The 23,992-nt window shown below is 40.7% G+C and overlaps 1 protein-coding gene across 3 annotated transcripts in view; it reads left to right on the top strand.

The window, feature by feature from the left end:
• The first annotated feature begins 13,046 nt into the window (after positions 1–13,046).
• The window catches only part of SLC35B4 (solute carrier family 35 member B4), a 32,609-nt gene continuing 21,663 nt past the window's right edge, over positions 13,047–23,992 (top strand). The window contains exons 1-3 of one of the 3 annotated variants that reach the window (XM_055284071.2): positions 13,047–13,449; positions 20,652–20,765; positions 23,712–23,814. In XM_055284071.2, coding sequence (XP_055140046.1) covers positions 13,373–13,449; positions 20,652–20,765; positions 23,712–23,814 — 294 coding nt within the window. In that variant the 5' untranslated portion in view covers positions 13,047–13,372. The remainder of the gene's footprint in view (positions 13,450–20,651; positions 20,766–23,711; positions 23,815–23,992) is intronic. The other 2 variants (XM_055284072.2, XR_010121606.1) reach the window with 2 other exon arrangements.

The following is a 23,992-nucleotide window of genomic DNA, read 5'->3' as shown; positions in this document are numbered from 1 at the left end:
TAAGTTGGGGAAGAGGTAGACCCCCAAAGAAGACAATGCGTAATCTGCCACTCTATCAGTCAGGGTCGCGAAAGGAAACAGACAACATATTCAAAAGATTAATTAGAAAAAGTTGTATGAAGGGGCTGGCTATGGAAATGTGCACGGGGTTAAGAACAAAGGATGGTTAAACTTCCAGGGGCTAGAAACACTACAACCCTAGCCCTGAAGGGACAAAGAGAGGGAACATTATTATTGGAACCTGGCATGAGTTATATTCATGGGAGAGGATTTCTCTATCAGGATTTATGGCCATAGGTAGAAAGATGCTGCCATTGCCAGAACCACAGCCCATGGGGGCAAGTAGCAGGTTCTACGTGCTGAGTAGGATTATTCTACCGAAGGGGATCAGGGACTGACTCTCCACCTTCAGAGGACATGATGTAACTTCCAACGATCACAGCAGTGTAAGGAAAGCAGGCTGCAAACACTGCACTTGGGCTGGGCACGGTGGCTCACGTCTATAATCCTAGCACTTTGGGAGGCTGAGACAAGCAGATTACTTGAGGTCAGGAGTTCGAGACCAGCCTGGCCAACATGGTGAAACCCCGTCTCTACAAAAATTAGCCAGGCATGGTGGTGGGCACCTGTAATCCCAGCTACTTGGGAGGCTGAGGCAGGAGAATGGCTTGAATCCAGGAGGGTGAGGTTGCAGTGAGCTGAGATCGTACCATTGCACTCCAAGCTGGGCAATAGAGTGAGACTCTGTCTAAAACAAACAAATAAACAAACTGCACTTGAACAAAACCCGTTGCCACATCATCAGAAACTTTGGGAGACATTCTTTCCAGGAAACAAGTTTTCCTTATGTCAGTGGGGTAGGCAGGAACACAAAGCCTTCTTTGCTTTGGCATTCCTCCGACCACTCCTCATTACCACTCACAGAAGCCATCTGTCGTAGTTGAAAAGTAAAGAGATCGGAAGAATCCCGGAAGAAATCTGATCCTGGACAAGCAGCCTTCCTGTGTCCTGACCTTTGTGAGGTTATGCTGTGGACATTAGACTGGAGCTTGAAAAGCCTGTAATTAAGTTTTCTTCTCTATCCTGTTAGAACTTGTTGAAATACACGAGGGCAAAATGGAAGGGAAACTACTTGTCACTAAAAGCTTGGAGATGTAGACTTTAGCACTGCAAGAAAAACAAGCCTGGAAGAACGAACTCCCGGGACAAACTCACAGTGGAAAAGAGCATGGACTCCAAGTCAGACTCTGTGGTCCAGATCCTGCTCAGCCGCCAGCTGCCTGGAGCCTGTTCTTTAACCTCTCTGAACTCGATTTCCTTATCTGTGTCTGTAAAATGAAAATAAAATAATACACCTCTCCCATAGGGCTGTGGCAAAGTAATATATGAGATACTATAATGAAAAACATCTGGCAAAATATCAGGCATGGGATTGCTGTTCAATACATGTCAGTTATCTTAAAGAACATTGACATATATAGTGAAGGCATTTGTTCATTTGACAAGTATATATTGAGTGCTACTATGTACCAGGCACTGTTCTAGGTGCTAAAGGTTCACACAAAGTCTCTGGCTTCCCAGAATTTACCACTGAGTAGAAGAGACAGGCAATAAAAATGAAAACATAGACAGATAATTAATATCCTGTTAAGAAATGGTAAAATAAAGAAAATACAGCAGAGTAAGTTAAAATATAGTGTCAGGGGATGCTATTTTAGATAAGGTGGTCAAAAAAGACCCGTGTGAGAAAGTAACATGTAAGTACAGAAATAAATGAAAGGAAGAAGAGAGTCATGGATACACCTTGGGAGAGAGTGTCCCAGGCTGAGGGAATGGCCAGGGCAGAGATGCTGGGGAAGGAACGAGCTCAGCATGCTGCAAGGGTCTCAGCATGGCTGGAGGGCAGTTTGCACAGGCAAGAGTGGGCAGATGAGTAGGAGAAAGGTACCAGGGGCCAGGTCACAAGCTGGAGTATTTTGAGAAGTCTTAGTAGTTTCATCTGTGTTTATCTTGCCTCTCAGATGAAACTGAAAGCCTCTAGGATGAGTGAAGTAGAGCAGTTATGACTATGGTTTTGAGAATCAGACAGATCTGGGTGTTAGCCAAACTCCCAACTTAATAGCGCCTTGGAAAGGCTCTTAATCTCTCTAAGCCTCAATTTCCTCGTCTATGAAATGAATATTATAATAGTGCCCATCTCACTAGATTTTTATGAAGACTAAATGAGATAACTTGAATAAAATGCCTGGCATTGTGTAATTGCTCCATACGTCAGACATTACTGAGGGCAATGGGAACATGCTCTGAGCTTTTCTTTTGCCTATCAATAAATACATAGTAATCTCTTACCAGGTGCAAGCACTGTGATGGATAGTCCTATACTTCCTAGTGTCGTGTTGGCCACATAACTAGGCTCTTCACAAATTTTTTGTAGACTTACAAAACAGCAGTAACTCTTAAATCTAGCAATCAGCTGACTGACGACTCCATTCAGAACACAAGAGCCAGGAGGAAAACAAAATATATCTTGGAATTCCCAAAACACCTGTCAGAAAGATTATGCACTAAAGCTACAAACTTGGATCATGGAGAGGCCTCCATTCCCCACTCGTTTTTAAACCCAATCTTAACGGCGCAGTTGGGTTTCTCAAGCTGTAGAGAGTTAGAGGGGGACAGTGGCCAAGGGCAACATGCTGAATTTAAAAAGAGCAATGGTGTAAAAGAAGACGAAAATAAAAGCTATAAAAAGCAGAGAGAAAGACTCAAAGAAGGAATATAGGAATCTATTTATTCCTTTGTTCCTTTAATCGTTCATTCACTCGACACGTATTTATGGGTGACTATTGTAGTCTAGGCACTATCCTTAAGAGCTGGGTACATAGAAGTGACAAGAACATACCCTTGCGTTCACAGAGGCACCCTGGCTCATACACAAGGGTGTGGTGGGGGGCAGACAAGCAAGAAATGATTTCAGTACAATGTATTAAGAGGCCAAGGGGGAGTACAGGACGCTAGGGGGCACTGGAGGAGCACTGATCAGTCTTAGGTATCAGAAGACTTCCTGGAGGAAATGGGGGCTATTTCATATGAGGGCTCTTAGACTATGGTTCACCCAATGGCTCAGTGAGAATCAGCACATTGCAATAGGGGATGCTCAAAACCATGGCGTTGAGTACACAAACGAGGATAGCCAACATTCAATGTATCATACTTGATAAAGCAGGGGATCGCATGAAGATTTCCATTCAAAATTGCTTTAGTACAAAAAATTTCAGTTCTAAGATCAATATGTTATCTGGAATTTCTTGGTTAGTTGGAATAAGTTATTTCTTAATGATACTGCATCTGTGAGGAATTACTGTAGGCTGTACTTTTCAGACAATATATAAAGTATACTATAATAACATTTTATATTGTACTTAAGTATTAAACAAAATATCTGCTTTGGTGTTATTTGTATTTGGGGTTTGGATTTTGTTTAAACTATCTGGTTATAGGGAGAAGATTTGGAAAGAAGAATCCTTGGCTACAGGAGTTCTTTGAAAGCTTGTACTATCAATGCTACAGTTATGAATCTAAAGCATGTCAGTCGGTTAACCTAAGTTTCATAGCCAAGCAAGGGCCAGTGTTTGTCAATGTGTTTAGTTTACTCAAAAATATGTATCGTGATATTCAATGCAGTGCTGCCTGTTAGAGCAAAAGATGGGAACCAACCTAAAGATCCAATTACAGGGAATCAGTTAAATAAAAGATGGTATAATCATAAATGGAATATTATATAGTCATTAAAAAGAACAACACACTACTAATATAAATATTCTCTAAGATCTATTTTTAAGAAAAAAACAGGACGTGAGTAAAAAAACTACATATTTTGTAGAAAATGGAAGAATGTACAAAACATTGGTGACACTGGTTGCTTCAAAATGGGAGCAGTGGGTTATTGGGGCTCAGGAAAGGGAAGGAAAATTATTTTACACTAGTATCCTCTAGACCTTTTGAATTTTGTACCCTTTGTACATTTACAAATTAAAAATGTCACCAATCCCAAAAGTAATATGTCACGGTAAGCTAGTGGAGTGACTGAGCACGTGTCAAATGAGGGTGTTAAAGAGCTGGCTCATCCTTTTCCTGGCTCTGTCACTTAGGACATGATCGGGGTCATAAGCCAGCAGCCTAGAGAAGAAACCTGGCTCAAAGACTGGTGTATGCCATGCCTTAACAATGTGAATTTGAAGGACTTAAATAGACATTTCTCCAAAGAAGATATACAATGACCAATACACACGTGGGAAGATGCTCAACATCACTAATCGTTAGGGAAATTCAAATCAAAACCAGAATGAGATGCCACCAAGCACTCACTAGAATGGCCACTATACATAAAACAGAATATAGTGAGTACTAGCAAGGATGTGGAGAAATTGGAACCCTGTGCACTGTTGGTAGAAATATAAAACGGTGCAGCCACTGTGGAAAACAGTATGGAGGTTCCTCAAAAAATTAAACGTGGAACTATCATATGATCCAGGAATTTCACTTCTAGGTATATCCCCAAAATAACTGAAAGAGTTTTAAAGAGACATTTGTATCCCCGTGTTCATAGCAGCATTATTCACAATAGCTAAAAGGTAGAAGCAACCCAAGGGTCTGTGGATGATGAATGGTTAGACAAAATGTGTGATATGCATAGAGTGGAATATTATTTAGTCTTAAAAAGGAAGGAGATTCTGACATATGCTATCACATGGATGAATCTTGAGAACATTATGCCAAATTAAATAAGTCACTAAAGGACAGATACTGTATAATTTCACTTATATGAAGTACATAGAGGAGTCAGATTCATAGAGGTAGAAAGTAGAATGGAGGTTTCAAGGGGCTGGTGGGAGGCAGGAATGGGGAGTTATTGTAGAATGGGTGTAGAGTTTCAGTTTTGAAAGATGAAAAGAGTTCTGGAGCTGGATGGTGGGGATGGCAGCCCAACAGTGTGAGTGTATTTAATACCATGGGATCTTACACTCTAAAATGGTTAAGATGGTCAAAATGTTTATGTTATGTGTATGTTACCACAATGAAAAATAATGTTGAAAATGTAAATTCAAATGTATTCGGACAGAGCTTACACTTTTTAATTCCCCAACAAAACTCCTATGATTTATGGCCAATTTCACATATTTACCTTAAAAATCAGTTTTACCTGCTTTACCTTACCTGCCCAGCCTCATGCATTCACACCAGTGAGCCTTGGAAAATATATTTAATCATATTTCTCCTAGGACTAATAATGCCTATCTGCTTAATATGATTCATGTAGGGGGTAGACGAGCTCTGTATGGGATCACTTGATAAGCTGAAACTGTCAGAAACTGAAATGTGCTGCATTTACTTCCTAGAACAGCAAATCAAAGCACATCCTTGGTACATGGGTTAGTAACATCTTCTCAAGCACCCAATGCCAGAATCAGAGGAGAAAGGTGGCAGTCAGGGCAGGAAAACTAAATGATCCCATAGGTTTGGTATTTTTTCCCTTAAGATATTATCAGTTGGCCGGGCACAGTGGCTCACACCTGTAATCCCAGCACTTTGGGAGGCTGAGGTGGGTGGATCATGAGGTCAGGAGATCAAGACCATCCTGGCCAACATGGTAAAACCCCATCTCTACTAAAGATACAAAAATTAGCCAGGCACGGTGGTGTGTGCCTGTAGTCTACTACAGGCGCTACTCGGGAGGCTGAGGCAGGAGAATGGCTTGAACCCGGGAGGCGGAGTTTGCAGTGAGCCAAGATCATGCCATTGCACTCCAGCCTGGGAAACAAAGCAAGACTCCATCTCAAAAAAAAAAAAAAAAAAAAGATATTATCAGTTATACAAGGCAGGGGGGTAGAGGCACAGTGAAAAAATACTTAGAGACTTCTCACACTTGACATGAGTGAAGAACCAACAAAACTTGATTATTGGACATGATTCTTTTTTTTTTTTTTGAGACAGAGTTTCGCTCTTGTTGCCCAGGCTGGAGTGCAATGGCACAATCTAGGCTCACTGCAACCTCTGCCTCCCGGGTTCAAGCGATTCTCCTGCCTCAGCCTCCTGAGTAGCTGGGATTACAGGCACATGCCACCATGCCCGGGTAATTTTCTGTATTTTTAGTGGAGACAAGGTTTCACCATGGCCAGTCTGGTCTTGAACTCCTGACCTAAGGTGATCTGCCTGCCTTGGCCTCCCAGAGTGCTGGGATTACAGGCATGAGCCACCGTGCCTAAAGGTGGTATAAACAGTCTCATTTCCTCAGTTAGATTTGCCACCTCAGTTCAATAATATAATTTAACAAACATCTTTTCAGCAACAATAAAGGGGAAAATGGTAAGGCACATAGATAAATGAGCTCTGGTACCTGCTGTTCAGGAGTTCACCCACAGTCGTGGGCACTAAGGTTTGTTTCTTCTGGGAATTATTATTTTTTCTTTTTTAATTAAACTTTTTATTTTTATGGATTTAGGGGATACAATTGCAGTTTTGTCACATGGATATATTGCATAGTGGTGAAGTCTGGGCTTTCACTGTACACATCACCTAAAGAGTATACATGGTACCCATCAGGTAATTTCTCATCTCTCACCTTCCTCCTACCCTCTCACCCTATTCAGTCTCCAGTATCTATTATTCCACTCTCTGTGTCCCTGTGTACACATTATTTAGTTCCCAGTTTTAAGAGAGAACATTCGGTATTTGACTTTCTGTTTCTGAATTATTTCATTAAGGCAATAACTTCCAGTTCCATCCATGTTACTGCAAAAGACTTGATTTAATTCTTTTTTGTGGCTGAGTAGTATTCCACTGTGTGTGTATCTATACCACATTTTCATTATCCAATCATCTGTTGATGGATACTTACATTGATTCCATGTCTTTACTATTGTGAATAGTGCTGCAATAAGCATACTAGTGCAGGTATCTTTTTGATATAATTATTTCTTTTCTTGGGGTAGATACCCAGTAGTGGAATTGCTTCAAGAAATCTCTATACTGTTTCAGTAGCGGTTGTACTAATTTGCATTCCCACCAACAGTGTGTAAGTGTTCCCTTTTCTCTGCATCCTCACCAACATCTGTTGCTTGTTGACTTTTTAATAGTCATTCTGACTGGTGTAATAATGTGAGTAGTGACGTTGAGCATTTTTTTCACGTGGTTATTTGCTGCTTGCGTGTCATTTTTTGAAAAATGTCTGTTTATATATTTTTAATGGTTTTTTAATGGTTTTTTTTTTCTTGTTGAGTTGTTTGAGTTCCTTGTAAATTTTCTTCAGGTAATTATTCGTACTTACTTTCTCTCATAGCAGGTACCATTTTCAAACGCTCACCTGTTTTTTTTGTGAGTCTCTTAAAAAGTAGCTGGCTTTTCCGAAAGGTCCTCTTCCTTCCTTCCCCACTTTTTCTTTCTTTCTCTCTCTCTTTCTTTTTCTTTCTTTCTTTCTCTTTCTTTCTTTTTCTTTCTTTCTTTCTTTCTTTCTTTCTTTCTTTCTTTCTTTCTTTCTTTCTCTCTCTCTCCTTCTCTTTCTTTCTTTATTTTCTATTTCTTTCTTTCTCTCCTTCCTTCCTTCCCTCCTTCCCTCCAGCTGTTACTTACTGAGCACCTACTATAAGCCAGATGTCATCCAGATATGGAGGATACTGTGGCTGATAAGACAAAGCGCTTGTCCTTGGGCCACTAATATTCTGGTCAAGAAGGTTTTCTTCCTAGCCAAAATGTCATGCTCCCAAACTACAGTAATCTGAAAAAATATGTCTTCAAATAATGCCCTTGAAAATGTTAGCGTTCATAAGTCTATTAATATACCAGGGCATTGCTTGAAGCTGACCTATGAAACAAACAACAAGAATATTTTGAATCTATGAATAATATCTGAAGTATATTTATAGCACACAGCTCTAAATATCTCAAGATTTACATAATGCAGAGATGAGAAAATAATCTTCATACGATAGATATAGAAAAGAGGTTTTAAAAAATCAAATGACAGATCTCTGTAGGACTGGCAATTTGAGACTTATCAGGCAGTATTCCATCAGAGGTATATTATTTAATTTTTTGTCAACAAGTTGTTTAAATGAATTTTACAAATGATTCAAAATGTGTCTGAGTGTCTAGAACTAGAAATAAAAATGGCTTTTAGAACAAGCTTGACAGCTTTTCCCACTGACAACACTAGGTCAAAGACGATGAACACTCCCAAAGCGATAGATCCTTCTTTGTAAAGTAAGAGGAGTGTGAAGAGGTTTAAACATGGTGAGCACAGCTGGTGTCTAAGAAGTTGCTATTCATTCAAAAATGTTAGAATTCTGAACTCAGGGTAATAAAAGAAGAAAAAAGATCTGTGAGATGAAATCATAACTGTACTTCATAACTTTGGTTTTATGATAAAACAAAATGTTGAAGTTGACATGACCCCGAAAAAAACTCTTGGATGTTCTAGTTGTCAATTTATGGCCTATCTGCTCCAAATCCACCCTTCATGGCCTTGTTTGGGATGCTGGAGCTGGACCCTGGGGACGTTTCTCCTCTGATTGGGGGCACAGTGTGGAGCTTTGTCACAGAGGGGGCTGCAGGGACACTGAGGGAGGAGTTCTGGTTCTGGTGTGCTTTCTTCCATGTTGCTCACGCAGTGCTCAGCCAGCATGTAGGATACCCTGGGGAATTCACCCTGGTGAATTAAGTAGTATCCTTACAGCTGGTATCCAGAAAATTCTGCCAGAGCTCCACCCAGCTTCCTAGCAAGTACAAAACTTCCACCAGCAGCTTCTCAACGAGCTGACCAGTGCCCTACCTGGACCCCAGAGGATGACCCTAAGTGAGTTTCATCAGCACCTCAGTGAACTTCTCTGCTAGCCAGAGGACAGCAGCCCTACCCCCTTCAATGAGATCTGAATCTCCATTTGGGGAGGAGGGGAGAGGGCCCTTTTCCAAATATGTTCTTTTCTTGGGTAGTCTGACTCAGTCTTATGTAGTGGCTACTCCTTGTATCTGCTAGTCCTATAATTTGGGGAGTTCTTTTAATCCTTTATAGTAGTTAATCTTCTAGTTAATACTACTAGTTAGTAATTCTTTATATTAAACTTTCTTTGTTCAAATTACTATATAATTTTTGTCTCCTGACTGGACCTTAATTGATATGCTGATATCCAATAGAAATGTACAAAAGATATGTACAAGATATTTCATAGTAGCACTATTGATAATAGCCAAATTGTCCATCACCAGAGAACAAATAAATTGTAGTATATTCATACAAGGAAATGTGATGCAGCAATAAGAATAAATGAGCTACAAATACACACAGCAACATAGCTGAACTGACAACATAATGTTGAGCAAAAAAAGCAGAAACAAAAGAAATACACTGCATGATTCCATTTATGTAAAGCACAAAAGCAGACCAAACTTACCTTTGGTGCTAGAAAGTCAGAACAGTGCTTGCCCTTGGAGGGGGTTAGTGATTGGAATGGGGCACAGGAGCTGCTGGAATGCTAGTACTCATTTATTTCCTAACCTGAGTACTGGTTATACACCACTGTTCATGCAAATTCACTGAGCAGTACATTTTTGATGTTGACATTTTAAAAATTAGTCAAGCTGAAAAATATGTTCATGAGGTGTGAATTATTTGACTATGTCAAGCTGAATATTCATTCATTCATTCATTCATTCATTCATTGAATAGAAAGTATATGCACATATTGTGTACCAGTCACCATGTAAGATGCTGAGGATCTAGAGATAAATTAGTTACATGTGGATCCTGTTCATAAAAGGCTTAGTCTAGCATGGAAGACCAACATGAAAACAGGTAACTACAGTGCAACATGATTAATGGATTAGTGGGGATATGGAGGAGTGCTGGAGGTGTAGAGAAGGAGGCCATGAATGGTTCATTGAAAAGCAGCCAGGAGCAGTAGCTCATTCCTGTAATCCCTGCATTTTGGGAGGCTGAGGCAGGTGGATCACCTGAGATCAGGAGTTCGAAACCAGCCTGGCCAACATGGTGAAACCCCCTATCTACTATATATATATATATATATATATATATATATATATATATATATATGCCAGGTGTGGTGGTGGGCACCTGTAATCCCAGCTACTCAGGAGGCCAAGGCAGGAGAATCGCTTGAACTCGGGAGGCAGAGGTTGCAGTGAGCCAAGATCGCGCCATTGCACTTCAGCCTGGGCAACAAGAGAAAAACTCCCCCTCAAAAAAAAAAAAAAAAAAAAAAAAGGAAAGGAAAGGAAAGAAAATCTACACACAGAAAAGTGACATCTTAGCACAGCACCTTCCTCCTGCACAGTATAGAGATATCTACTCACTCTACTGTCCTCTCTGGCCACCGTAAAAGGATGAACAGGAGTTGGCTAAAGAGAAAAGGATATTCCAAGCAGACAGAACAGCATATGCACAGGTAGGAATTTTGAAAGTTACTGTAAACTCAGGGAAGACAGTGAGTTTATGTGGGTGGAGCCCAGGTAGCCCTAGGGAGAATGACACAAGGTAAAACCAAAGAGGTAAACTAAGGCTTGATTGTGATGTTTATATGGCTTCTACTAAGCGTGGCTTTTACACAAGGAGTCAAGAACATTGTATATAGCTAGATGTCAAAGACGTCCCTCCCACACTGGCACAACTGATGATTTTGTTAGTTTTCTCCCACAATGAATCAGGCTTGGTCCTATGGAATCAATATAATGTGGTACAAGTGGCACTGTGTGACTTCAGAGGCCACCACGGCTTCTGCCTTAATATCTTGGAATGCTTGTTCCAGGGGAAACAAGTTACCATTTAAGAATTCCAACTATCCTGAATTCACCATGTTGTGAGCAAGCACAGCCTAAGAGACACCATGTTAAGAGACTTGCTCCTGCCATCTCGGGGATCAACCCTTTCAAGCCTTCAGGGAACTCCAACCCCAGCCCACATCTGACTGCAACTGCATGAGAACCCCAAGAGGGCAGAGCAGCTGCGTGCTGGGCACAGTCAACACACAGAACCTGAGTGAGAAACACAGTGTGTGGGGTTTTTTATTTGTTTGTTTTGCTTTGAATCACTACAGTTTGGGGTGGTTTGTTACGTCATACTACACAATTAGAACCGACATCTTAGAATAGCAATGGGACATGAAGATTTTGGGTTTGTTTTTGGAATCAGCCTGGAGGCAGCAGGGAGGATGGGTTGAAGAACACAGAGGCTGAAGGCACCAAGATGTTAGGAGGCCTTTACAGGAGAAGAAGTGGATGTCAATGGGAATGGAAAAGAAAGGCTGGAATCTAGAGATACTTGTGAGGTGGAACCGATGGGATATAAAGAGCAAATAAATGTGCAGTGGAAAAAAGAGGAAGACCGAAATCTTTCAGGTTTTTCCCAAAGAGAAGAAGTAGAGTACGATGTTCTTAATAGAAATAAAGGCCTATTAGGGAGGGTAGGTAATGAAATGTGTATGCCCTGATGGTGTGGGGTTTACAGGGAAATATTAGTGAACATTCCAAAGACACTGGAAATTTTGATTGAGGACACAAGGGAGATGGGGGCTGTACACAGACACACACGCAGGATCACTGTTCCATATGGCAATGGCAGAAGTTCCAGAGGTGAAATCGCTGAGAGAACATGTGCAGGGCAATAAGAAGAGGGGATAAATGATGGAACTCTGAAAGGAGAACCCAGAGGTCAGAGGAGGAGAGCCCATTAAGGAAACTGGAAAGCATAAGTCAGAGAAGTCAAAAGAGAAACAGAAAACTCATGTCTTATAAACAGAGGGACAAGAGAATGTCAAGAAATATTGGGTTTTCATCGTAAAAAGACACTGCCAGATCAAGTACGGTGAAACTGTGTTATATGGTTTTGACAATTAAAAAGTCATTACGGCTCTAAACAGAACTGCTTTTAATACCCTCGCATTGATCAGAGTAGTTTAAGAAGCTGATTGGAGGTTTAACAAGTAGAGACTACGAATGTAGATTACTCTTTAAAGATAGTTGATGGTAAAATGAGGGAGGAAGAAAGATAAGTTAGTTTCTTTGAGCATGATTTCGGTCTGAGAACAGGTTTGCTAACAAGAGTGCTCTGAGCAAATGAGAGGGGAGGATAGAGAGGTCTTCAGAGTTAATGATTTTACAGGCTTCTGCTCTCTAAGTGCAGTCAACAGTTCGGTAGCACCAGCGTCACCCGGGAGCTACTTAGAAATGCAGAATCTCAGGCCATGCTGCAGGCCTAGTGAATCAGAATCTGCATTTTAACAAGATCCCCAAGTGATTAACATGCACATTAAATTAATACTCACTGCAGTAGGTCAAGACAGAAATGTGGAGGAAGGAAGGAAGATACAGAACTCGTGCAGATATTACAGTACTCAGGCCATTTTTTTCTTGTTCAATCACTTAGACATGCTTGGGTTTTTATCTGAGATGTAATGTATGTGTATATATATATACGTATGTGTGTATATATATACGTATGTGTATATATACGTATGTGTGTGTATATATACGTATGTGTATATATACGTATGTGTATATATATACGTATGTGTATATATACGTATGTGTATATATATATATACGTATGTGTATATATATATACGTATGTGTATATATATATACGTATGTATATATATATACGTATGTGTATATATATATACGTATGTATATATATATACGTATGTGTATATATATATACGTATGTGTGTATATATATGTGTGTGTGTGTGTATATATATACGTATATATGTATATATACGTGTATATATATATATATATATATATTATATATAAGTTCAGAAAGCAGAGTTGTTTCAGATGCTAGAACACCTCCAACGAGCAGTCACAGCTCTGTAGTTCTAGTGCCGCCGCTGCCAGCAAGTTTGTTGTGACCCTGGCGGCCGAGTTACTTCTCCGCTCTGGGCGGTCTCGCAGGAAACACTGACAACTTTGGGACTTGATTTCCCAGCAAGCCCCGCGGCCGCCTATCGCTCGAGCCATGCCGGGCACCTCCTTCCCCTGTGCTCTCTGGCGGAGCTGCCTGGCGGAAGCGGGAACGACGCAGCCTGACGTAAAGGTGCACGGCATCCTGGGACAGTAGTCTGGCCGGGGCTCGGACGCCCCCTCTGATGAATGGGACCGAGGCTGACTGCGAACTACAGCTCCTTGGTGGCAGCGTCGGTGTTGGCCGCGGGGGAAGAGGAGACCGCGGCGGCCCCCAGTGAGAGCGGCTCTCCAGGACGGTGCGATGTGCTGCGCTGCGGGGAGGCAGGAGGTCGGCGTCCTGGGGTAGCGGTATAGGCGGGCGCTTACTCTGTGCGCTCGCTCCCCCAAGCCTGCACCGGCCATGCGCCCGGCCTTGGCGGTGGGCCTGGTGTTCGCAGGCTGCTGCAGTAACGTGATCTTCCTAGAGCTCCTGGCCCGGTGAGTGACCCGCTCGGGCCGCACCCGGTCTCCTGGGGCGGGGCGGAGGAAGCCGGAGGAGAGGTCCCCCCGGGACGCCCCACGCCCTGTCCCCACCCCGCCGCCCACGGAGCCCGGGGCAGGACGGCCTGAGTCCCCCAACAATCCGTCCTGTCTGGGCAGCCTGGGACTCCGCTGAGTCCGCTGCTTTCCCAAACTGCGCACCAGCCGCAGTCCCGCCTAACAGTTTCAAAGCATTCCTGCGAGGGGAACACTCAGGGTGTTGCTGTCGTTACCCCTTTTCCACACTCGGCGGGGATTGAAGCCTGAAGAGTTTTTCACATGACCAGTTCAAGGTCGGCAGAGAGCTAGTGTCAGAACCAAGGTTCCTTCACCAAACCACTCTCTCTCTTCCTTCCCATCCAGCTCTAGCTCTTTTTTCGATCCTGTTAAATGGCCCAGGCTGGACCTGAGCAAAGGTTTTTGACGTATAAAGCAGTCTGACTTTGTACATGCTGCAAAGAAAGTTTTATTTTTATTACGGCATCCTGCAAAGCACTTGCTTTATTGGCCTTTGAGATGGTTATGAGTACTTTGCCCAAACATACATAAATGATGCGGCAGAACAGATTTTTATGTGGAAGATCAGTCCACGTGACCCGAGAGTGCTCTTTGAGGTGGCTTGCAAAAAGAAAAAAAAAAAAAAATATGTGGAAGATCGGTCCAAGTGACCCGAGAGGGCTCTTTGAGGTTACTTTGAATGTGCAAAGTTCGGTGGATAGAAGCTATTACAGAAAAGACAACAGGTGGTATGGAGAAGGCTCCAGGACTAAAAAGCTGTGTTGTGAATTTCACTCTTGGCTCCGTCATCCACTGGCTGTATAGCCCTTCAAGTCACTTAGTCTCTCTGGGCCTCCTTTTCCTGGCAGTAAAACAATACCTATAGTGTTCTCTAGCTCGTGTTTCTGCATCTATACAAGTTGAGTATCCTTCATGTGAAATGCTTGGGAATGGGTGTTATTTTGTATTTTTTTTTTGATTTGGGAATATTTGCATCTACATAATGAGATATTTTAGGGATGGTACCCAAATCTAAACACAAATTCATTTGTGTTTCTTATACAGCTTATACACATAACCTTAGCTTGAAGGTAATTGTATACAATATTTTTAATAATTTGTACATGAATTAAAGTTTGTATACATTGAACTATCAGAAAGCAAAGGTGTCAGGTGTGGAATTTTCACTTGCAGCAGCATATTAGTGCTCAAAAAGTTTCAGATTTTTTAGAGCATTTCAGAGTTCAGATTTTCAGATGAGAGATACTCAACTTGTATCTCTGTTGATCATCCAAACAATCCTGTGCAGAAGATAGGTCAAGAATTATAAACTGTTTTACTGAAGTGGAAATGGTCCAAAGACGTTAGGTGACCTTTCACTACTTGTAAGTGGCAGAGCCAGAAATGGGACCCAAGATATCTAAGCTCCTAGTCCAATACCTTTTTCAACCTCCCTGCCAGTTTTGAACTTGAGCAGCTTATAGATTTTGGTCATCCACTTCTTCATGTGGTACCTACTAGAAGTTTATTTTGTTTTATATCATTGATTAAATCATCCCGAAGCAACCGGTTTACTCAAGGTAAACTGTGTGGGGTTAAGTTTTGCTGTTCTGGAGCTTGAAATTTTTTTATACAGAAAGTTGATAAAGATCTGTTATTTGACTTGGGAATAGGTGGTGAGGGATATAAAAATGACAACAAAATTGTTTCCAACTGTAAATCTGATACACTTTTAAAGGAAGGCCACTTTGGCAACAATTGGTTTGAAAATATAAAAAAGTTGGCCAGGCGCAGTGGCTCACACCTGTAATCCCAGCACTTTGGGAGGCTGAGGTGGGTGGATCACGAGGTCAGGGGCTCAAGACCAGCCTGGCCAACATGGTGAGACCCCGTCTCTACTAAAAATACAAAAATTAGCTGGGCATGGTGGCGGACACCTGTAATCCCAGCTACTCAGGAGGCTGAGGCAGGAGAATCGTTAGAACCCGGGAGGCGGAGGTTGCAGTGAGCCGAGATAGCACTGTTGCACTCCAACCTGAGCAACAGTGCGAGACTACGTCTCAAAAAATAAAAAAAGAAAATATAAAAAAGTGATATCATCGGGCCAGCCATGGAAATGAAAGTAAGGGAATAATGGTAATATTTGTGTTGAATATGCCATTAAATTAAATCTTGCCAAAGGCTATATGACATGAGAATATGCAAGCAACTGAATCCCCTCTTTACTAGTTAGTGAGCCCTTGACTGAATTACTTGATCTCCCTGAGTCTGACCCAACTGTAAAAGCGGGTGATGGTGATGATGGTTCTTCCAGCTTCACAGAGTTTTGAAGGATGAAGTGAGATGCACATGTAAAGCCTAAAGCACACTTGTAGGGCTTCCCATTCTCTCCAACAACTTGGTTTCAATACAGATATATTACTTTAATATATAAAAGAAAGATATATTTCTTTTTTATATATTTATGTTCCTGCAAAGTTATGGACAAATCTAATTTTATACAATATTTTCACGCATTATAGGAAGTTCTATTTAAAACATTTTGAATAATTTGTAAATAAATCATCATTTCTTATCTTTTTTTTGTAAATCTGCATTTTTGCATAAAACAATGGGTTTTCATAAACTGGTGAGGAGGTGCATTTATTAAAATAATCAGTGGTGCACCAGACTGAATAGAGCCCTTTCCTAAGACAAGTCTCCACTTCTTGTGTTACAGATCAGTAAAATAAGAGCTAGTTGAACCAGATGGCCTTTAGATATGGCCTTGGAATTTGTGACTTTATCTTGGGACATCACAGTAGAAGGCCCATAAATTTGTATAGCCTAGGAACTGTGCTTTTTATATTGGCTGGCTTGGAGCCATTAGGTGCCCTAATAAGTAGCAAGTATAACACTAAATATAAATGCTAAGTGACTTGCAGGAAGAAGAGGACATTTTTAACCATTTTCCCCAAATTGGAAAATAAATTTAGGCTTTTCTTTCTGATTTTTATACCTAGGATTGGGACCAATAATAAAACACAATGAGTGGACAGAGCAGATAGGTAGTAATGGACGAGTGCCTTGATATTCCTCCTTAGGGAGCTTACATTGTACCTTGGAAACAAGATATACACACACCAGCTAACTAACTAGGCAAGATATTGCATGCCTTACATCAGAAAAACAATCTGAAACTTTTTTTTCCTATTTTATTTTTCATTCAAGTGCCTGATCTTGAATTAAAGTTTCCTAAATTCAGCAAAAGAAATGCAAAAGGCATAAACTATCTGCCCAATTCATTCTCTTCAAAGTTGCATTCTTTTTTAAATAAAAATTTGAATTTTTGCCAAGAGAATTCAAAGTGAGAGAAACTGTTTGCAGTTAGTGATTACAATTCCTGAGGAATAGAGCTCAAGAAAACAAGATTAGGGGATCCAAGTTTTTACTCTGAAGTTTTAAAATGAAATATTCAAGTTAAAATAAATAATTCCATTGGTAGCTATACAACAGTGTGTTTCGAAAAGGCTTAATAAGTTGAGCTTTCAAAAATTAAATTATTTGAGTACATTAGGGAGATTTTTAAATTCTATAGAAATAGAAACAAAAAGTAGATTAGGGTTATTGCTGGACTAGGAAAAGGAAGAAATGGGAAGTGACTTAACATGGGAATGGAGTATCTCTTGGGAATGTCCTAACATTAGATAGTGGCAATTATTGCACAACTAAAAACCCATACAAAACTCCACTGAATTGTATTAATCATAATGCTAAGGGTAACCGCAAATGCCATTTATTTGCTGTTGACCCCTGGGAGACTTAACTCACACAGTGCAATGGGACCCTCAGCATCTTTAGCAATGGAATGAAATGGGCATATCAATACACACCTCCATAAAATAAAAAGTACTAAGATGTCCTTTTAAAAAATCCTATAGAGAATACACGTGCCATGTGAATCATTTTTTAAATCTCTTTTTATCTTTTGTAGAAAGATAAATGGGCCCCATTTAAAGATTCTAGATCACATTGGAACCCTCACGTTCATTCTCTTGCTTGAGTGAATGTGGGTCACTGACCCGAAAGTGAGAGCAGAAAGGTAAATGGGACATGGTCTGTCCCGTCACCATCCCTGCTAAGGCGCTGGCTTCTGACGGCCTCCTTCTTCATGTCTGGCTCTCTCATATTGTCATCTTCTTGGGCAGGGATCCAGTCCCATTCAAGTTGGGGGCTCTCTGGAAGCTGCCACCTAACTTTACACATAATTGGGTCTTGATAATTGTTCTTCAGTTGACTTGGCCTAAGCTTGTTAAAGAGAACATAGAAGGAAACTTTGAAGCCCCTTTTGGATTACGTCTTGTGCTTGGCACTTACATGTATTTTCTCATTGAATACTCACTACAACAGTGAGGTCACTTTCATTTTAGAGATGATAAAACTTAGTCAACTGGAATGTCTTTAAATGGGTGAAGACCTTTTAAAGGCTGAAGACCTTTCAGTATGCAAGATCCTAAATACTGGTCATCATATTTGCCTTTTTCACTCTGTGGCAGGCACTGTGTTAAGTGCTTTTCAGGGATGGCTCATTTACTCTACAATAAATCAGAGACAGGCACTCATATGGTTTCCATTTTAAAGATAAAAACACTAGACTTAGATAAATTAATTCACTTCTGTCACATAGCAAGTGACAGAGCAGCATCTTGCATGTCAGTGTGTACTTTTAAGCACAGTGGAGCATAGTGGTTTTCAACCTTGTGTCAGCACCTGAGAACTACCTGTGCATTCACATACACAGCGACACATGCACTCACATACACTCTCAGCCCTTTCCCTGCACCTCGACTGGTATTTCTCCAACCTGGCTGCATGTGACAATCAAGTGGAAAGCTTTTAAAAGTACAGATTCCAGGGTCCTACCCCGGACTAATCAAATTAGAAGTGGGACAGTGAGCCTCTTTGGGTAAATAGGTTTTTTTGTTGTTGTTTGTTTTTGAGACAAGAGTCTCGCTTTGTCACCCAGGCTGGAGGGCAGTGGCATGATCTCAGCTCACTGCAACCTCCACCTCCCAGGTTCAAGTGATTCTCCTGCCTCAGCCTCCCGAGTAGCTAGGATTACAAGCATGCGCCACCACACCTGGCTAATTTTTGTATTTTTAGTAGAGACGGGGTTTCACCATGTTGGCCAAGCTGGTCTCGAACTCCTGACCTCAGGTGAGCCACCTGCCTTAGCCTCCCAAAGTGCTGGGATTATAGGCGTGAGCCAGCCACCATGCCGACCATTTGGGAAACAGATTTTTAAAGAGCAGAGTAGGCTGGCCCGAGTTCCAAATCACCGTGCTAGGAACCATCTAGAGTTAAAGTTCCTTCTGTTGCTCATATTTAGGCTAATGGTTTTAATTAGCTCCTTGAATGAGGTAAATGTCTTACATGATTATTTATGGATTCCTGCATTTAGCCTTGTCCTTTGAACATAAGAAGTGCTAAAAGAGAACTTGTTGAATTGAATAGAAAGTAGTTTTCAAGGAAACCTTCATAGGCAGCAGAGCTTAAAGAGTAGCAACAGTTCTGCTTCAGTTAGTAAGCCTAGCTCTGTAGAAGAATGGCTCATGCCTGCGTTGTCTTATTTTTGTGCCTACTGGGTATATTTAAGGACTTGTATATCTTGGCATTACTGTATAATACTAATACCACCAATGGAGAATGGAGTCGTTTCTGGTAAGTAGCATTATATTAATATGTAATAATACAGTTACATCCCTCTCTTCACCAGCTTCAGGTAAATGCCTTTGGTCAAGATGAAAACACAGAGGCCCGGCGTGGTGGCTCACGCCTGTAATCCCAGCACTTTGGGAGGCCAAGGCGGGTGGATCACAAGGTCAGGAGATCGAGACCATCCTGGCTAACACAGTGAAACCCTGCCTTTACTGAAAAAATACAAAAAAATTAACCGAGCCTGGTGGCAGGGGCCTGTAGTCCCAGCTGCTCAGGAGGTTGAGGCAGGAGAATGGCGTGAACCCGGGAGGCGGAGCTTGCAGTGAGCCGAGATCGCGCCACTGCACTCCAGCCTGGGCGACAGAATGAGACTCTGTCTCAAAAAAAAAAAAAAAAAGGATGAAAACACAGAATGCGAAAGCGGGTGAATATTGGTATTACAGGAAATCTGGAAGCTTCAGGAGAGCAAAGATAACTGCTCACTTTGTTCTTCTTCCAGTGATTGAGCGGAGCTGAGTGGAAGACAAGCTCAAGAAAACCTGAACATTTTAAATGACTAGTTTTCAGAGTACCTCAAGATGAATGTCAGGAGGAAGTTTTTAACTTTGTAAATTTGTTCCTAACAATCACTGTCGAACGTGGGGAATCTTCCCCAACTGTTTCATAAATCACTAAAGAGAATCTATTGAATTCCACAAACATTTTTTGAGTGCCTAATATATTCAAAACACTGAGTTGAGGGCTGTAGAGAATAGTAGACTATGGCAGTGTTTTTCAGTCTTTTGTTCATTATGCCTCCTCCAGAATACTTTTTAGACGTTATTTTCTTAATCCCTCCCCCGCCATAGATAATTATAGTGTGTACTGGTTCAGGTACTGTATGTATATTTGTACTTTATTATTATAAAAAGAGTAAGATTCTCCCCCATCCTAAGAACCAATTTTGCCCCATTGCTGGGCACCATTTAAAGTAATGTTCCTATCATCAACACTGGGTCCATTTTTTTGTTTCACAGCAGTCTTGGTGATTCCTGGTTAGGAGGGATATATAAACATTCCAGGAGACCTGAGCATACTTCTGTCCCTGGGCTTTGCTACCTAAGCTGACTGGGATCCTGATTAAAGACCTTTTTGGTGAAGCAAAGATCCCAGTAAGAACATATGACCAATTTCCTGCAGTTTACTAGGAAAGCTGTATCATAGTTCTGGGAACAAGTGTGTCACAGTAATTCTCACTCATGGCCTGGTACACGCAAGGAAAAGTAAAATAAGAAAGCTTGACATTCTTCTCTGTGAGATCAATGCTAAGTATATGTGATCCAAAGGCTATGAGGATTAAGATAAAGGACAGTGGGCAATCGAAATCCATCCACCCTGTTATTCTGGCCCTCTAATTGGAATGTATTTTAGTGTTCTTTATCTCAATTTTTGTGCCTTCATCCCCTCTTTTGTTATTCACTATACAGGAAGCATCCAGGATGTGGGAACATTGTGACATTTGCACAATTTTTATTTATTGCTGTGGAAGGCTTCCTCTTTGAAGCTGATTTGGGAAGGAAGCCACCAGCTATCCCAATAAGGTATGGTACATTAGAGTCTCTTTTAGCTTTTGGATTTTTTAAGAAAGTAAAGAGGTGGTACCTGTATAAAAGGAGGATAAGACATTCTTTTAGAAGATTTATTTCAAAGATATCAGTAGAATAATAAGTCATTTTCTGAATTTAATATGTTGTGAAAATCCAGGGTGCCTACTTCCAAAATAAAATTTCCACCACAAGATTTAAAATAACCATGATGGAGACAAGAGTGTGTGTGTGTGTGTGTGTGTTCTTATTTAGTATAGGATTAGTCAGAAGGCCTAGTGTGACCACAAATTTTGTGCTGTCTTCTGTGTTGGTAAAGTTATCAAACATTCTAAAAGAGGAGTATCCTTGTTTGTTTTTTTTTTTCCTTTGGAGACGGAGTCTCGCTCTGTTGCCCAGGCTGGAGTGCAGCGGCGCAATCTCGGCTCACTGCAAGCTCCGCCTCCCGGGTTCACGCCATTCTCCTGCCTCAGCCTCTCTGAGTAGCTGGGACTACAGGCGCCCGCCACCACGCCCGGCTAATTTTTTGTATTTTTAGTAGAGACGGGGTTTCACCGTGTTAGCCAGGATGGTCTCCATCTCCTGACCGCGTGATCCGCCCGCCTCGGCCTCCCAAAGTGCTGGGATTACAAGTGTGAGCCACCGCGCCCAGCCTCCTTGTTTCTTTTTAAAACCGAATGGCTTTTGGAAATAAATAGAGGTAGTAGTTACGTAACTTTGTGAATGTACTAAATGCCACGCATTGTTCACTTTAAAATGGTTAATTTTATGTTACGTGAATTTCACCTCAATTAAAAGAAAATGAATGGCAAGCGAAGTCAAAATTTGTTGATGCCAGACCTGTAGTACATGAGTCCAAATTTACATAATTGTACTCATGGGGCCAAATAGAAAACAGGGCAGTTCTTATGTTAAACAATGTATTGAAAACTCAGCCTTCTTGCTGAGAGTGACTTGAGATAAAAGTGTAATCCATCCAATTGTGAGTATTTAGTAGGATGATGTCACTTACTCCCGTTTAGAGCGACATTCTGGTATGAATATATCCAAGTATGAAGGCCCATCTTTGTTGGTTTTCTTTTGCAGCATTCCTACATAACCTGCTATAGAAAATCTGGCTGAATTTTGTTAATATTATACTTTTAAAGTTCCCAATACGATGCTAAATATTCCAGATACTTTAAGTTTTTCATTGGCTTTAGTATCTGCATAAGACTTTCTGCCCCTAAAGACCAGCATTTACATTGCAGTAAAAGCCCCAGCATTTCTTGACTCCTCTGGCCCTTTCCCGCCTCTTCCCACTATCTCTCCCCATTCTCTCCACCACTAGCATAGATCAGGAAGTATACCTTGTCACCATATCTTTTATAATAGCATCCTAGCTGGCTGACTTCCCTGCCTCCCACCTCTTCATCCATCCATTTCACTTAATATCATTTTATCATGTTGCCCCACTCTGTGGTTGCCATGATGTTCTGAATGATGTCCAGACTCCCCATCCTGCCCTTTGAGGGTCTCTGTGATCTTGCCCTCATAACCATATTCCCATGCATGTCCTATGTGGGTTGGCCATTTTATTTTCTGTAGGTGGAGCCATAATCAAAATTTTGCTCATGTCATTCATCCCTATCAACAATTTCTAGGCAAGCAATGTGGAATAGTTAAATTAATTACCCTAAAAGACCTTGACAAACTCTGTAAATGGCACCTCTTCAAGATAGAACTAAGAAAATTTGCAAGAAACTTTGTAAAGTCGCTGATAGTGTATTATTTAGAAGCTGTGAAGAAGCTGTTGCTGGTAATTTTGCATGTGTGTTCATTGTCAAGTTCCTCAGACTTTCCAGACTATATTAATTTAGCCTTGGCTTGACTGCCTGTTGTGGTGTATGGCTCCACACCTAACTAGCAATGCAGAACGGGTTCTTTCAGGGAAGATCACTTCGGACTCAGTGCTGACATATCCTTCAGATGTGCAAAGGTGGAAAATGGTTGGGAATCTCCAAGATCAACATTTCCTGAAGAATATGGAACCACTTATTTGCCTTTGCCCTGCATTCTTTAGCCATTTATTTTAAATGCTATTTTTTTCTCTTACTCAATATAGTAAGTTGAGTCATATGAAATTTCTGACATTCAACTCTTTTTGACCTATAAAAATGGCAATTTTATATGATTTGGCCCAATATATGTAGAAGGCATCTTATGTATTTTCTGAATCACAGTGATGACATACAAATGTAAAATTATTTGTTTAATTCATCTGTTCATAATTATTCATTTGTATTTATCCCTTTAAGTTATTAAGGGTTACTGGATTTTTTTTTTTTTTTAGTTTTTGTTTCTATTATTTTAAGACCTATAAACTTTCAAAAAACAGAGACCCTGATTTTAAATAAAAATCTGTACAAGTCAAACCATGTCCTCATTAATTTGGAGGCCACTAGTTCAGAATGCGGGAGAATTTTAGCAGCTGCTAGGCTGAAAATAATTCTTAACTTAGCAAATACTTTCTTTAGAAACAGCGACAGAGCGAGACTCCGTCTCAAAAAAAAAAAAAAAAAAAAGAAACAGCGAAAATTAACAGTACAAACAAGTGTATAGAGGAAGTATTTGAGAGAATCAGCCATTTTCAGGTTCTTCAGAGGTATATGAAAATTATTTACAAAGAACCAATACAATCATTTTAAGTTGCTATGTATACTTGAAAAATATTAAATAGTGTTTCTTTAAATGTATTTTATAACTCAGACTTTCCCATGTTAGTCTGGCTTTGTGAAGCATTTTGATACATACTTAGTAGTTGACATCGCATAATAGTGATGCAATCTTGTAACGCAGAGGAAATAGGCAAAATGCCTTTTTAGCCAAAAATATATATTTCCTATACTTGATTTTCTTGAAATCCTAGATTCTGTTTGATGAGCTGTTCTGTCTGCATTTCAGGTACTATGCCATAATGGTGACCATGTTCTTCACCGTGAGCGTGGTGAACAACTATGCCCTGAATCTCAACATTGCCATGCCCCTGCATATGATATTTAGATCTGTAAGTGCTGCCAGGTCACGTGTGTATGTTCTTCTGAAAAGTATAGTTAAGTAGATCGATTAATATATGGCAGAACTAGAAGGGTCTTGTAGTAAGTGGTCTTGGGTAGAAGAATAGGTTTGTGAATGCGTGAGCAAGGATGGCTTTCATCTGAGAAGTAAGGCAAAAAGAGAAATCT

The sequence above is a fragment of the Symphalangus syndactylus genome, chromosome 6, assembly GCF_028878055.3.
Source record: "Symphalangus syndactylus isolate Jambi chromosome 6, NHGRI_mSymSyn1-v2.1_pri, whole genome shotgun sequence".
NCBI classification, from domain to species: Eukaryota; Metazoa; Chordata; class Mammalia; order Primates; family Hylobatidae; genus Symphalangus; species Symphalangus syndactylus.
The sequence above is the reverse complement of the archived record's forward strand: the minus strand, read 5'-3'. Positions and strand labels throughout refer to the sequence as shown.